This window comes from Lucilia sericata, unplaced genomic scaffold, assembly GCF_015586225.1.
Source record: "Lucilia sericata isolate MDLA Ls3-8-SP2 unplaced genomic scaffold, ASM1558622v1 Contig000168F_arrow, whole genome shotgun sequence".
Taxonomy (NCBI): domain Eukaryota; kingdom Metazoa; phylum Arthropoda; class Insecta; order Diptera; family Calliphoridae; genus Lucilia; species Lucilia sericata.
This window is the reverse complement of record NW_023994197.1, coordinates 172,828-188,645: the sequence shown is the minus strand read 5'-3', so window position 1 is coordinate 188,645 and position 15,818 is coordinate 172,828. Positions and strand designations below refer to the sequence as shown.

The window sequence follows — 15,818 nt, the reverse complement described above, 5'->3', positions numbered from 1 at the left end:
TTTTTCAATATTTATGCGATGTCCACTCGTTATAGCTTCCAATATTATATTTAGCCTTCGGATCAGTTCTTCATTTATTCCTGTGATTTTCGATACAGGTTTTGGGTCCGAAAAAATCTTTTTGATGTGTTGCCATCATTAGTACTGCCATATCCTGGCTTCGCCACTTTTGTAGTCCCAATTTATAAGACAGATGAAGAATCGATTCCAAAAATCTAATGCTCGCGTGTAATGTAGATAATCCAAATTTCAAAGCATTAGGGTTTAAAGGAACATTCCTCTGCAATGCGCTAAAATCTTTTTCAATTAATTCCAATTGATTTTTTTATTTGTTATTTAAATGTTTTTTGTTTTAAATTTTTTTTCCTTTTGTTGATTTTAAAAATTTTAAAATAAAAAATTTTGAATGACAATTGATTTTCAACTTTGCTGCGTCGCTCATCATTGCCAAATCAAAATATTCGTAATGTGTCAATATTTGTATATGGAAAATTTTGTAAAAACATTAATTTTATTAAAGCAATGCTGCTGCCGCTTGAAAGTACTTTTAAAAACCTCATACTGCTCCATGTGAACCAATAATTATAACAGAGCCCAATTCAATTATTCGAACATCAATTTAGAACATTTTCTTTGAAAAATATTTGGAATTTTACACAAAATACGTATTAGTTTTGGAACATATCATATTCGTAGTATTTACTTAAAATTGTATGTACATTAGGAACAAGGTAATTCACCTTTAACGGTATCACTCAGATCTGTAGAAAGTTTGAAATGCAAATTATTCTAGTATTGAAAAATAAAGTTTGTATTCGACTGTGCCGAAATTAAACACTAGGGTTGTCAATTATTCATGTTTAAAATTATTCGAATAAAAATGTACTTTATTTATTCATTCAAATAGTCGATTAAATTTTAAAAATTATTCGATTATTCGAATGAATAACGAATAAGTTTTTATTCGGATAATTTAATAAAATATAAATAAAACTTGCCAAAAACCTTCTTTAGATACGGATAAAAAACAGTTTTCGTACAAAAATACATTAAACTGTCTACCTGTTTTGCAGACGTTTTTACAAACTGTTTTATATAAAATATCGTACAATTTATTAATGTATTAAAAACAGGCAACTGTTTCGGGCTTTTCATGAAAAAAAAGGTCTGTTGTTTTCAATGTTCTGAAACTCAGTTTCCTAGACATAATTCCTAAGAATTTCCCAATCAGTGTTCGTGAGATCCGCTTGATCAAGACATTCTATTTCGGCTCAGACATGTTCTATGATTGTTTATAGCCTTCCAATAATGACGTGGCCTATAACCGCTTTTGCCCAGTTCACCTAAAGTTATGAGCCGTTCGGTTGTAAGTGCCGCCTCATATCTTAAGTATGTTTTAATGGCAACGTTTCCAAGGCCTTGGTTGAAGTAGTACACATGGCACCATTTATACCCAAGCACAGTGTGACCAGGTCTCAAAAAATGTTGCGGCTAAATCCCATCCAAAATAATGCCAGAAAAAATGCTAAATTGATTTTAAAATGCTAAAGTTTTTTATGTGTTTTTATGAACAATTCATATTAATTTGTAACTGAAATTCATTGTAATTTATAACAAGTAAGAAAGTATATTCTGCCGTGGTTGACCATATGAGTATAAAATTTGATTTATTTTTCGTAATAAAGCATTTATGTTGAATTGAACCTTGGTTCCGATATATTTAAACTAATTTTCTGAGAAAGGCTTTATACATTTGTATATGTATGGGGGCTAGGTAAAATAAAGGACGGACTTTAACCATTTTTAAAAGGTTTTGTCATTGGATCAAAAAGCATACGTGCTTATTGTTTTGAAAATTTCAAGCTCTTCCTGACGGTCAGACTTACATGGCTTAATCGATTCAGAAAATGATTCTTAACCGATTAGTATACTCAAACGTAGTATAGTGGACTAGGGTAAAAAATTAAGTTCTGTGGTATTAAGATAAACAGAAATGCTAAAAATTATTTCAAAATTTTTGTAAATTTAGCAATATGTAATGTCTCTAACTTTAAAATATTTCTGAATACAAAAATTACATTAAAACTCTATTAATTACACTAGTTGCTCATAGTATAAAACCTATGTATATGTGTTTTCGGAAGGAAAAGTATAATATTTCTAGTTTTACTTTTTTATATAAACAATTTTATTTGTCTTCCTCAAAACACGTTAGAAATGGTTTTCATGTCACAAAAATATTGAAAATTCCGTTGAAATAATTTTAAATCTCGGTGAATAGATGTCAGGTTTATAACTCATACTTCCAAGATTTTTTCGGAAAAATATATATGAGAATGTATGAAATGAATTGAGAGATATATTCAAATCCGTAAGTTTGTAATTCTGAAATAAATTGTCAACAATATTTTCGAAATTTATGTATTTTTTTTAATTAAAAAAAAAGTGACAACAAAATTACTAAAAATTTGGTAAAAATAAAAAGAACAGAAAGTAGGATGAGAAAGTCTTAATTATATATTATTGATTTTTTTCAATACTTATTTTCAATAAATTAACAAGAACTTTATTTCGTATAGGAAAAAATAAAATTTGTTAATTAACCGTCATACATAGCCTTTTCCAAAATTATATGTTTCATTCCATGAGCAAACAAAAAGTATTAGTTTGTAAAATAACGTACTGAACGTACTTATTTGTAAAAATATATGAAATCTCTTGAATTATTTCTATCACTTCGAATTTAAAAAATCATTAGGTTCCAGAAAAATATTTTAGAATTCAACATTTTAAAGTATTCACTTGTATTGGCGTAATTTTAAGTTATTTATCTTCATGAATCTTTTTGCATTATCTTGAATTACAGTGTAAATTATTACATTTCTCATATTTCTTGTTGCTTGTGTTTGTTCTGATTTTTTCCGGTTAAACCTATTTCCAATATAAATCTTTTTTGCAAAAATTTGTCTTTTTTTTGTTTATATACTAAAATTGCAAAAAAAGCTAAAAATGCTAAAAATATTTTATAAAAATGCTAAATAAAATGCCAAATGCTAAATTAAAATTTTACAGCTAAATCAAAATAAAAAATGCTAAATCTAGCTGCAAAAATGCCAAAATGGTCACACTGCCCAAGCAGCATGTACGCCGAACTCCCTGTTGTAGTTTGATATTACACTTTTTGTCCAAAGCAGTCCACCAGATTATTGAAGCATAAGCTAGAATTAGTCTAATTAAACTTTTGTTAAACCGATGTGTCATAGTAGGACTAAGACCCCATTTCATGCCTGTAGTTCTCCTACATATCGCCCAGCACCAATGTGCCTTTTTGATCCTATCCTCTATGTTGTCTTTCATGTGAAAAGACAGATACTTTAAGAACCAAATTAATTAACGTTTATCTGTTTCACTCATTGGAAACATTTAAACAAAATAAGAGAATCATATTTAAAACTAGATCCATGTTATTTTTAACATTGTTAACATAAATGTTTATAAAAAAGTTGTAAAAGTTTAGATTAGATTTGTTTTACAAAATATTAACATCATTTTAATGCTATGATTATTAAAATATCCGTAAAAAGTAATTTTTAAATATTATTCGAATATTCGATTAATCGACAAAAATTGTTCGAATTTAATTTATTCTAAATTGGAAATTTTTTTATTCGTTCGAAGAAAAACAAATTTTTTTCCTCGATTAATCGAATAATTTTTATTCGAATGACAACCCTATTAAACACTCACCATCAAAATATTGTAATGTATTGATATTAATATGAGCATCAATGTGATTTTCAGAGGAGGTCCTATTAGGTTTTCTTCTGTCAATTTTGGTCCAAATTTGCAGCCTAAATAGAATGAGTCTTCTAGCTCGTGTTCAATCAATTTATGTATATGTATATGTGTATGGAATCATACCCAGCTAGCATTTTCTTTCAATAAAGGGTCTTCCGCGATTGGAGGTGGCGATTAAATTAATCTTCCACGATATCGTATTCCAATTACGAAAGTTCAACGCAACGGGAGTAACTGTGTCACAGCCGCGACTCTTCTCTATGAATCGTCTACGATGTGTTAAAAAGAGTCTTGACACAATCGTCTTAATGAATCTTCTACGATGCGATAAACAGAATCTTTACACAATCGTCTTAATGAATCTTCTACGATGCGATAAACAGAATCTTTACAAAATCGTCTTAATGAATCTTCTACGATGCGATAAAAAGAATTATAGAAGAGTCTTGGAACGATCGTAAAGAAGATTTTAATTGATCCTAAAATGCCTAAAAATATGCTAAAAATAAAAAGTATTGATATTCGTTTTATACTGTTTATTGCATTGGCATTTTTTGTCAACTTTAAATAAAAAAAAAATTAAATATAAATTTGAATTCAATGATGAAAATAAATACATACATATGAATAATAGAAATAATTATGCAATAGAAAAATTATTAAAAAATAAAGTTATTTTTATAAATTTGAATTCAATTATGAAAATAAATACATACATAAGAATAATGGAAATAATTATGCAATAGAAAAATTATTAAAAAATAAAGTTATTTTTCAGCCAAATCGTCAATTTTCTTGGCTTCATCAATCTTTTTGGTTCGGTCACTCTTTCTGAGACGGTCACCAGCATGAACAAAATGTTGTTGTAATACCTTATTTATACCTGCATCATCAGCTTTCGGAAATTTTGAATGGCACACACCTTTAAAAAGAAAATAATTAGAATTCAGTAAAATCATGTTATAAAAAATACTTACTTGTTATAATTTTCGTTATATTGAATTCCTGAATACTGGGCTTACTTTTCGTTCCACGCCAACTCAATTTTGCAGCCACATCATCGCTCAGCATTTTTTTAATTGCATTCCTGACAAACGAGTTGGAGCTGTCGCCACCCACTTTACCAATAACGTATTTCTGTAAAAATTTTGATATGAATATATGTATATATGTATGTTTATATTAAAAAATATGTATATAGACGGATAATTATATACATACCAATTGAGCTACAATATCCACGTTCTCTTCTATTTGTTTATGTAATTCTTCCAACTGTTTTACAGTTTTTATGGGTAAAGGTGGCACTAAATTGGTTTTAATTTCCTCAGAATAAATTAATTTTAATTGACGCACTTCATTTCTTACGGTTATCACTTCCTCTGTTAGTCTGCCGATTTGCTGTTTTAGCGTGCGCACTTCTCCTAAAATCTCCGTCAACATATTTTGTTTACTATCTGAAAGAATTAATGTAATATAAAGTATAATGAATGAAATTATGACATTTATAATGTTCTTATACCTGTCTGATTATCTGGCGGTTTGTTTTGTATTTGTTGCAATTCACTTCTTCTATATATTCAACTGGAAAATTATCGCAAACGGATGATGTTTCAGTGAAATCCGATTCAACCAATTTTTCGAAAGAACTGACTTTCATTGGGACATCATCGCAATCAGATGTTTCCCTGCCTTTAACTTGTTTTTTGGATGATCCCACTTCATTATAAGCAGACTCCATCATATTTTTTGCTTCTCGTTTGCTTTTTAATCTTATTGCTTTATTTGATAGCATTATAAATTATTTTATATTATAAATTTAATTTTTGATTTCTAATAAAACACTTTTTAGTTAATACACTTAGTATTTATAAGAAACTTTATTAAAAATTAAATTTTTAATTTAATAAACTTCAAAAACCACTTTTTATTCTTACTTGTCTCGACACTGATTATAAACTGAGTTGAAAAGAAGACAAAATAATTTGTTTTTGCTAAACGTTTATACGTATAACGGTAAAATTCGCCCAACTATCTCCAGAATCCGTAATCGGCGATTGTTGCGTAATATAAATAAACCGGTTTGACAATAATATATGCATCATTTGGAAGAGTAAAATATGATCGTTGACTAACAACAATCCTCCGATGATCGCTAAAATACATAAGCGACGATTAATTCGTTCAACAATCGCCAAAATTACTCGCAAAAGCATCTTTTGGTTCATTAAAATATATATTTTTTTAAATAATCGTCAGGACGATTATAAAACGAGTCACAAAATGAAACAATCGTCTGGAAGATTGAAAAAAGATTCACAAAATGAGGACAATCGTGTGGACGATTAAAAAAATAGTCGCAAAATCATCGCGCTCGCCAATGAATCATGTAAATGCTAGCTGGGTACCTCTTTAAAAAATAAAAGATTCAAATATGTATAAAATTAGCTGTGCTGAATTTTGTTTTGCATAAGTCAAAAGTAAAATAAGATTGTTATTTTAAAACTAATGAAAACAAGTAAGAGTGCTATATTCGGCTGTGCCGAATCTTATATACCCTTCACCATAGTGTATTTAAAAATTCATTTTCCCGACTACCGCTTGTATTTATAAAAAAATCTTATTTTGCTTTTAATGCACTCAATAGTTAAAGCACACTTTAGCCTTCAAAACCATTAATAAAATTGTGATATTCATAAACAAATAATAAACGTATATTAACTATTGTGCTGATTTATGTTTAGTTGGCAGCACTGTACAATATGGCTGTCATTTTATGTGTTAGTGTTGCGTACAATTAGGATAAAATATTCGTTGATTCGGTTTTCTTAATTTCATATTTTTGTTTATAATAGATTTTTGACAATAAAAACAAACTTTTAAGAAAAATAAATATATATATGGCTTTAATAAATGTCTATTTAGTTCAGATGTATAAATATAACATATAATTTCTAATTATTATTAAAAGTATCCGAATAACGGATATTTTGCGACAAAATATACATCACTATGACACATTTTCTTATTTTTACTTATTTTTTTACTTATTTTCCTTGTAATTTTTGATAAATTTTTGCAAATATTGATAAATTTCTTTGATATTTGACTAATTTTAATGCCGGCGAATATATTTTGCATTAGTATAACACTAATCAATATAATTTACATGGTTAATTACTTTATGGCATTATATTTAACCAACAAACTTTGAAAAAGCCAAATCAAATGATTTTGTCCATCATTTGGTTGACAGACGGGCATTTCCAAATTGCCTAAAAATAGTGCTGGACAATTGGAATATTGTCAAATATTCATGCATTAATCCAATAATGCCTAGATTTGAGTTTTTTCCTCAAAATATAATCGTTTTCTGAGATTTTATTTACAAATTGTAAACGTTAAAATTAGAATTTTTAGACTTTATTTTAAAAGAAACCATAATTAGTTTTCGCAATCAACCTAAAATTACCGGAAAAATCTTTATCTGAGAAAAAAATTGTTAAAAATCAAGTTATTGTTGGCTTAAAGAAGGGTCGAGCCTACAATAAAATTCTTCTAATTGTCAATAGTTTATTGAAGGTGTTTTAAGCTATTTCACGTTTATAAATACGATTTTCCTGAATTTTGCCTAAAATTGTTTAATAAACCTAAAATAAGTTTTTATAAATACAGCCGTACATCTTTATTATAGCAATAGCAAAACATAATGAACAACAACAACGCTAAACGAAATAAACACACAAAAAAATACACAAGGCAGTAAAACCAACACACATCCAAACATACGAAACGAAATACAGAAAAAAAAAAAACAAAATACGCAACGCAATGAAACCAACAGACATAGAAAAGGTATACATAGAACTGAAACTGAGTATGAGTGCACTTATAAGGTGAAGTCAATTCAACAGCTGATCACTCATTTTTTTATTTGAGGTAGATACAACTGTCAAAGTACACCATTTAGAGTTTATTGTGTATGAACTTATTTTATTGAATATAAAACAACGAATAATATATTTTTATATGAAAAATTAAAGTATAAAAAATGACAAATAAGTAAAATGAAATTTGATTTAAATATTGATGATACAAGTTAAAACACAACACTCTTCTCCCCTTTTCGAATTGATAATTGGAATAGTTTGTAAACGTCATTTGGGACTAAACAATACTCGAGGTTTTGGAGGGCGAGTTGATCTTCGAGGAGCAATCGGAGTAGTAGGCATTGTTCGTTCTTGAATCGGATCTGCTGTATTAAATTGTAAGACTGCTATATCAAGATGAGTTCGTAAAACTCGTCCTAAAAACAGTTGAGATGGTGGTTGACCTGTGGTAGAATGTGGTGCTTTTCGATACTGACGTAGAAATATGTTTAAATTTTGTTGAAGATTATTCCGGGAGGTTTGCATCGCTCTTAAAGCATCTTTCACCGTTTGGACATTTCTCTCGGCTTGTCCATTAGAAGACGGATGATATGGGGCTACAAATTTGTGATATTTTCCATTATCACTAACCACTGTAATGGGCACTCCATAAGCAGCGAAAACTTCGTCTAAAATTGCTATTGTTGCACTTGATGTCATTGACTGTGTTACTTTCACTTCTAGCCATTTACTATAAGCATCTGAAATCACAAGTAACATCATACCCGCAAAAGGACCAGCATAATCGATGTGTATCCTCTCCCAAGGACCCTTCGGGTATTCCCAATGGTGTTCTCTGAATTTTGGTGGAGCATGGGCATGTTTGGCACAGTCTAAACATTCTCTTACGGCATTTTCTATATCGCTATCTAATCCTGGCCAATATATAAACGATCTAGCCATTCCTTTCATCTTCACCATTCCCAAGTGTGCTGTATGTAAGTCTTTCAATACTAACTTCCTGAGCGATACTGGAATCACAATTCGATGCTCATACACCAAACAATTTGCTGCTAGTTTGTAGTTAGATTCTGGAGCTTTATATCCAGCACGAGTTAGGCACTGCCCTGATTCAAGTAAATGTACAATTTTTCCTAAATGTTCATCTTTCCGAATTTCGGCAGCTACACGTTCAGCATTTATTGGAAACTGGTTTATTTGACTTATAACGAAGTCGTCGAATTCGTCATATTCTTCTTCATTATTATTTTCACATGAGAATTGTGCAGAAGAGTGACTATAAATGGTATTTACTGATTTTAATGGAAGTCTTGAGCAGTAATCCGCATTCGAATTTTCCTTGGTAGACTTAAAAATGACATCATAGTTGAAATTAGCTAGAAAATCGGCATAATTAGCCATACGGCTAATGCATAAGTTTGGAAGAGACTTCTCGGGATGAAGAATTTGTGTGAGGGGCTTATGATCCGTTATCAACGAAAAATGACGAGCATAAAGATATAAGAAAAATTTTTTAACAGCCCACACTATAGCTAAAGCTTCCTTGTCAATTTGAGGATATCGTTGCTCTGTTAACGTCATTGTGTGACTAGCATATGCTATTGGACGTTCTTGACCGTTGCTAAGACGATGGGAAAGAACGGCACCTAATCCAGTCTTACTAGCATCAGTTGCTAATAGAAGTGGCAAAGATGGATCGTAGGGCATTAAAACCTGAGGTGATACCAATATGTTTTTTATATCTTCATAGGATTTATTTGCTTCTTCGAGCCATTTAAATTCTTCACCTTTTAACATTTTTCGTAGCGGTCTTTCTCTCGTAGCCAGATCTGGTATAAAGGAAGTATAGTAAGTTGCCTTACCAAGAAATAACTGGAGTTCTTTTGCAGTAGATGGTTTTGGGGCATCACGTATGGCCTCAATGTGTTTATCAGATTTGTGAATTCCATTGGAATCAATTTTGTGACCCAAAAATTCGACTTCAGGGGTGGCGAAGACACACACATTTTGACCGGTTTAGTCGTAAACCATGTTGTCTCATTCTTTCTAAGAGCATATCCAGTTTGTTCAGCATTGATTCGAAATCCTTTTCAAATATCAGAATGTCATCGAAAAAATTTCGTACATTTGGAATTCCTTGGAGAACAGTTTCCATGCGCCTTTGCCAGATGGCAGGAATATTTGCAGCTCCATAAACTGCGCGTGTTGGCCTGATTAATCCATGAGTAGGTGTATTAAGAGTTAATGCATGACTAAATTCCTCGTCCACCGGTAAATGGGTATATGCATCAGTTATGTCTAAATGGCAAAATATTGTAGATCCTTTCATTTCATTAAATATGAACTCTGCTCTTGGGATTGGATGTTCGTCAACAATCATCCGAGGATAAAGAGTAGTTTTATAATTACCGGTAATTCGAATTTTACTTCGCTACAACATGAGTGGTTGAGGCCCATTCTGAAAATTCGACTCGTTTGTAGTAGCCCAAAGCAATTTTCTTGTCAATTTCTTTAGCATCTCTCAGAGCTAGTGGTATTTCTCGAGCTTTTGCGAAGATTGGACTTGCATCAGCTTTAAGGTGAACTGATATTAGTGGTCCTGACAACAAACCATCAACTTCACCAAACACATCTTCATATCTTGCCAATAGTTGATTTAGAGTTTTCTGTTGATATTGAGTTAAATTTGGGGTAGCGGTTGTAATGGCGTTAATAGTACTTGTACATTCAGATGAGGAAAACAGATCGGAAAATTTAATTTCGTGAACAAACTGCGCTATCCACTCCCTTCCGAAAAGTGAATCAAAATTTTGTTCTACTACATACAGGTTTAGCTTTCGTGAAGTATTACCAACTTGTACGTTTACAGGTAACCGCCCAACGCATGAGATTCTATGGCGACTGTAACTAGAGAATTGTCTATCTGTTTTCTGTAATGAAAAATGATTTTTAATACTTCGAAGTGTTTTAAAACTTATAATACCACAAGGTGCTCCTGTGTCTAACTCCATGTTAATAGAGCGTTCATCGATTTGAACCTTCAACAATTTCCTATCTGTCGATTTATCGTTATGCAATTTGTTAAGGCTTTGTGTACCGACATCATCACATTCGGAGTAATATTCTTCATTTTCATTGAGTTGTGACGTTTTTGATTTGCATACTCTAGAGATATGTCCACGCTTGCCACACGAAAAGCATTCCACACTGTTGAACTTACAATTTTTTCTTAAATGTTGGCCACCGCAACCATTACAAAGGCCTCATGTAGCTTGTGCCTGTTTTGGCAGTTGACGTGTTTTATTTTTAAACTTCGGCGGCGAAAACCCTAGTTTGTTTGTCATTTCATTTAAAGGCATTGAGTCTGAACGATTGACTTGCACTGAAGTATTTCGAGTGACTTCAAGAGATTGAGCGATTTCGTATGCTGCAGCGAATGTATCAGGTTTCTTTCCAATGATTGCATTACATATTTCTCGAGACTCCAAACCATACAGAAGCTGCTCAATCAGCATTCTATCAAGGAAAGTTTCATATTCGCAATTAACTGCAGCTTGCTTGAGTCGCAGTGCAAAACTAGCTATTGTTTCGTCTTTTGATTGAGTAATTTGTCGAAATTTAATGCTTTCAGCAAACTTATTTTTTGCAGCATCGTAATGATTAATTAAAACCTTTTTTAATTCTTCATATGGTAAATCTTCTAGCTGTAATGGACTCACTAAAACTCGAAGAGCTGAGTTTAATTCTGTACCCATATTGACTCTTGCATATTGTGCATGCATCTCTACTGGAACAGAGCTAAGCTGCAATGCCCAATCAAATCGTGTGAAATAATCTTTCACTGTTATTGATTGTGATGAGCTATATTCTGACATTGTGAATACTGGATGCTTCTGAACTGCGGCCGTCGATGCGTTAGAAGACGCATCCGCGAATGCTTTCTGAATTGCGTTCGCGAACATTCCCGTAAGGGACTCTATAACGTTTGGTGGAATAGACATCGTGCTATCCCACTTCTGACACCAAAAATTATTGTGTATGAACTTATTTTATTGAATATAAAACAACGAATAAAAAATGACAAATAAGTAAAATGAAATTTGATTTAAATATTGATGATACAACAAGTTAAAACACAACAGAGTTGCCACAATTGTAAATAAAATTATTAAAACTCGATTTTATCATAGATATCTTAATTTTTAACAACTTTCCATGGTAGTGGTTTGGTCACATTTCTATAAAGATCATCATTATATATTTCTTATACGACAATAGTAAAGACCTACACGGTAGGTATTATAAGTTCCCAATATTGACTGATAAAAAATAATATTATACATATTAATTTGTATTTTTGCTACTACTTACAATTTTGTAATCTAATACTAATTTTTTGTTATTTTAATTGATAATTTATTTACTTTTTTAATAAGTAAATAATAAATAATATTCTACCCCCTTATTCACAAACAACATTTTTATTTTATAAAAGGTTTATAAAACAAAATACCGTTTATAAAATAAAAATTTTGTTTGTGAATAATTTTTCAATTCATGTATAATTTTTAATAAATTTTATCTTATAATACATATTTACTTTACGTGAAGAGATTTTTGGGCATGTGGGATTGTCTTTTTGTAAGGTAAATTAAAATAAAAAACACGGTGGCAACATGTAATTTTTTTGACAAAAGTATCTACTTTTGTTGTTTTTGTAGAATTGACTTCACCTTATAAGTGCACCCTGACAAAACCTAAGTCTGCTGTCAAAAACCTAAGTCGTGAGAATGTATTAGTTGAAAAATATGTAACCCAACAAACACAAACTCTTTCGTTTAAAAAGTTTTTATATTTTTGTTTGATATTATATTTCGATATTTTATGAAATAATGTTTTGAATTAGCCATTTTTATTCAATATCAGTTGATCAATGTAAGAAAGATCTTCATTAAAAATTATTCTTAATTTTAAATAAACTCTTTGAAAATTATATTAAAAAAATAAAAACGATTGAAAAATTTGTTTTTTTCTGAAAATGTTTTCAATAATTTTATAGGAAAAACATAACTTTTAGCAGTGTTTAATGCAGCAACAGGGGCTATTTTGCCAAAGGAATTGTGCTAATGCTAAAATTAACGGTTGATATGAACGATTATTGTTAATTTCAAAGCAGTCCAAATGCAGTCAAAATACACCCTACACCACACTAATGGGAACGGCATTTTGTTTATGTCTTAAAGTTTGTAACACCTGCGTCGATGTAATGATGTAATCCGTCCATAAATTAGCCTATTGAACTTATTTGTAAGCGGTACATGCTATACAAGAATAGGGTATTTATAAAATTCGACTCAACAAATTTTATATATACGAAATTTTGACTATATATTGTTATAATGAGTAGTACATTCATTAATTAAGCAAACATCAATCTCTTGAATATAACTTCTACATTAAAAAATACTAAATAACTTATTGCTACTTACTCGCAATGTGGTAGGGTATGATGTATACGGATACATTTTGTACTTTCATATCTTTGTTATTTTATGTAAACAAAAATACAAGTGTGTGTGTTTCATTGCCTTGTACAGTTTCGTATGTTTGATGTATGTTGGTTTCATTGCGTTGTGTATTTTGTTTTTTTGTGTATTTCGTTTCGTATGTTTGGATGTCTGTTGGTTTTACTGCCTTGTGTATTTGTTTCGTTTAGCGTTGTTGTTGTTGTTCATTTTGTTTTGCTATTGCTGTAATAATGATATAATCGGGAAAATTAAGTAGGTACATTAATTTAAACTTTATAAAATTTATATTTTTTAAATACACTATGGTGAAGGGTATATAAGAATCGGCACAGCCGAATATAGCACTCTTACTTGTTTTTCTATGCCAACAGACATCCAAACATACGAAATTCAATACACCAAGAAAACAAAAACAATATACACAAGGCAATGAAACACACAGCCATCCAAACATACGAAACGAAATACTCAAAAAAACAAAAACAAAATACAAAGGCAATGAATAAGCAGTGTTGTTGTTGTTTATTTTTTATGAAATTTTCAGAGGCTGTCTCGGTTTTTTGCTTATATCTCCGTTGTTTATGAACGGATTTTGCTGTTTTTAAATAGGAAACTTCTCGAAAGCATGTCTGATAGAATTATTGAAGATTTGGATCCCGAAGATATCTGGGGTCTTCAGAAAACTGATTTCAACAGACAGACAGACGGACAGACAGACATGGCATAATCGACTCCGCTACCTATAAGGATTCAGTATATATATACTTTATGGGGTCGGAAAATTATATTTTGGAACTTACAAACGGAATGACAAACTTATATATACCCTTCTCACGAAGGTGAAGGGTATAATTATGGCTCAAAAATGAAAATAAAAATATTTTTTGGAAACAAATCCCGGGATTAATTTTTCAAATCCCTAGTAGTGCAAAAGTTTTATGTTACGTGTGACGCCAAAAGTCGAATATCTCGTTTTTGCCACCATTGAATTTTATTTTATTTTTAAGTGAATTGTTATTTTATGTTTAGTTCAATGAAATACTATTTTATTTGTTTTATGTAATGACTTTGAATTTAACGTTTTGTCTATAAGAGTACGCCATCTGTTGGTAAAGCGAGCAGTTAATATTATATTACTACTTTAAAATACAACTATGTACCAAGCACCAAACAATACAATAGTACGATCGTTACCAACGATGTTTGTTGTAAAGTACTTGGGTGACATAGGTATAAAAGGCGAGTCGCTGTGAAATTAAGTTTAGTCTGCTTGCTGCTGGCCAAGTGGTAAGAACAACTCGACGTTAGCGACGAGTAGTGCGAACTAATTGGTCATAGTAAAAAAGCAACTATTGGGAACCCAGTGATACATACAGAGGTTATACCTCTACCTTGTAACACTCTTGCCCAGCACACACTTCGACGTTAGCGACGAGGTGTAGGCAAGTCCCAATAGAAGCTTGCTAATCTGGCTGTCCAGTGTACCAACTAATTGGCTATTCTAAGAGGCAACTAGTGGGAACCCAGTGATACATACATACACCAAACAATACAATAGTACGATCGTTACCAACGATGTTTGTTGTAAAGTACTTGGGTGACATAGGTATAAAAGGCGAGTCGCTGTGAAATTAAGTTTAGTCTGCTTGCTGCTGGCCAAGTGGTAAGAACAACTCGACGTTAGCGACGAGTAGTGCGAACTAATTGGTCATAGTAAAAAAGCAACTATTGGGAACCCAGTGATACATACAGAGGTTATACCTCTACCTTGTAACACTCTGGCCCAGCACACACTTCGACGTAAGCGACGAGGTGTAGGCGAGTCCCAATAGTGGCTTGGTTATTTAGTTCAACGGTGTTGTGGCCAGGAGATCATATCTCCGCACTGGTTGTTACATTGGTCTCCGTGGCTCTCCACCCAATCAGTTGGCGTTACTCCTTAAATTGAGTATTTGTTAAAAATAATAAATAAAGTGATACGACTTATAACGTGCTAAGAGAACTGTGTTTTAATCCTCCTTAATAAGATAACAACACGACTCTGGACTCCGCTGAGACTATCCCGGCAACCAGCGGAAAAACGTGTCGTTACATTGGCGCCCGAGCAGGGACATTAAATTGTCCAACAAAAAGAAAGATAACGCTGAAAACCTCCTGGGCATACTCCCTAAAACGGGAAGAGTTGGTGAAATATCTATCCCAGTTTGGAAAAGATGTCACAGGAAACGTAGATGAACTACGAAAAAGGTTTGCTAAATTTCTGACAACAGACCACATGGGGGACGAGATGAAAGAGCTGCTGGATTTACAGTCAAAGCATGATGCCATAAATAATCCAGCTCTATTATCACCTGGCACAAAGTTACAGATACCTGTCGGAGCCACGTCCATTCCGCCAACGTCACCAGTAAAAATGGAGACACACAATAAAGCAGTGGATACCTCAGAGGCGGCCATGAGACTACCAATACCAGTACAGGGCCATAATGAACTACAACGAGTTCCAAGTGAAAACCGTATTATGGTTATCGAGTTGGTGAGGAAATGGGGATTGAAGTTTGATGGAGGCAAGGATCCATTAGGTTTTATTGAGCGGGTGGAA

The 15,818-nt window shown here is 31.8% G+C and overlaps 2 protein-coding genes across 3 annotated transcripts; both read right to left on the bottom strand.

Moving 5' to 3' along the window:
- Positions 1–4,543: 4,543 nt before the first annotated feature.
- LOC119601480 lies at positions 4,544–5,780 on the bottom strand. 2 transcript variants are annotated; one of them, XM_037952435.1, is made up of 4 exons: positions 5,321–5,780; positions 5,020–5,255; positions 4,776–4,935; positions 4,544–4,720 (listed from the first exon to the last, which is right to left on the bottom strand). In XM_037952435.1, the coding sequence occupies exons 2-4, from the start codon at positions 5,239–5,241 to the stop codon at positions 4,566–4,568; spliced, it is 537 nt and encodes a 178-aa protein (XP_037808363.1). In that variant the 5' UTR covers positions 5,242–5,255; positions 5,321–5,780; the 3' UTR covers positions 4,544–4,565. The 2 variants fall into 2 exon arrangements, with proteins under 2 accessions (XP_037808363.1, XP_037808362.1); XM_037952434.1 differs by having other exon boundaries at positions 5,020–5,780.
- A 2,175-nt stretch (positions 5,781–7,955) lies between these two features.
- On the bottom strand, positions 7,956–9,485 carry LOC119601468 (uncharacterized protein K02A2.6-like). Its single transcript, XM_037952415.1, has one exon. It carries the CDS (start codon positions 9,483–9,485, stop codon positions 7,956–7,958), a length of 1,530 nt encoding a protein of 509 aa, XP_037808343.1.
- Positions 9,486–15,818: the final 6,333 nt, after the last annotated feature.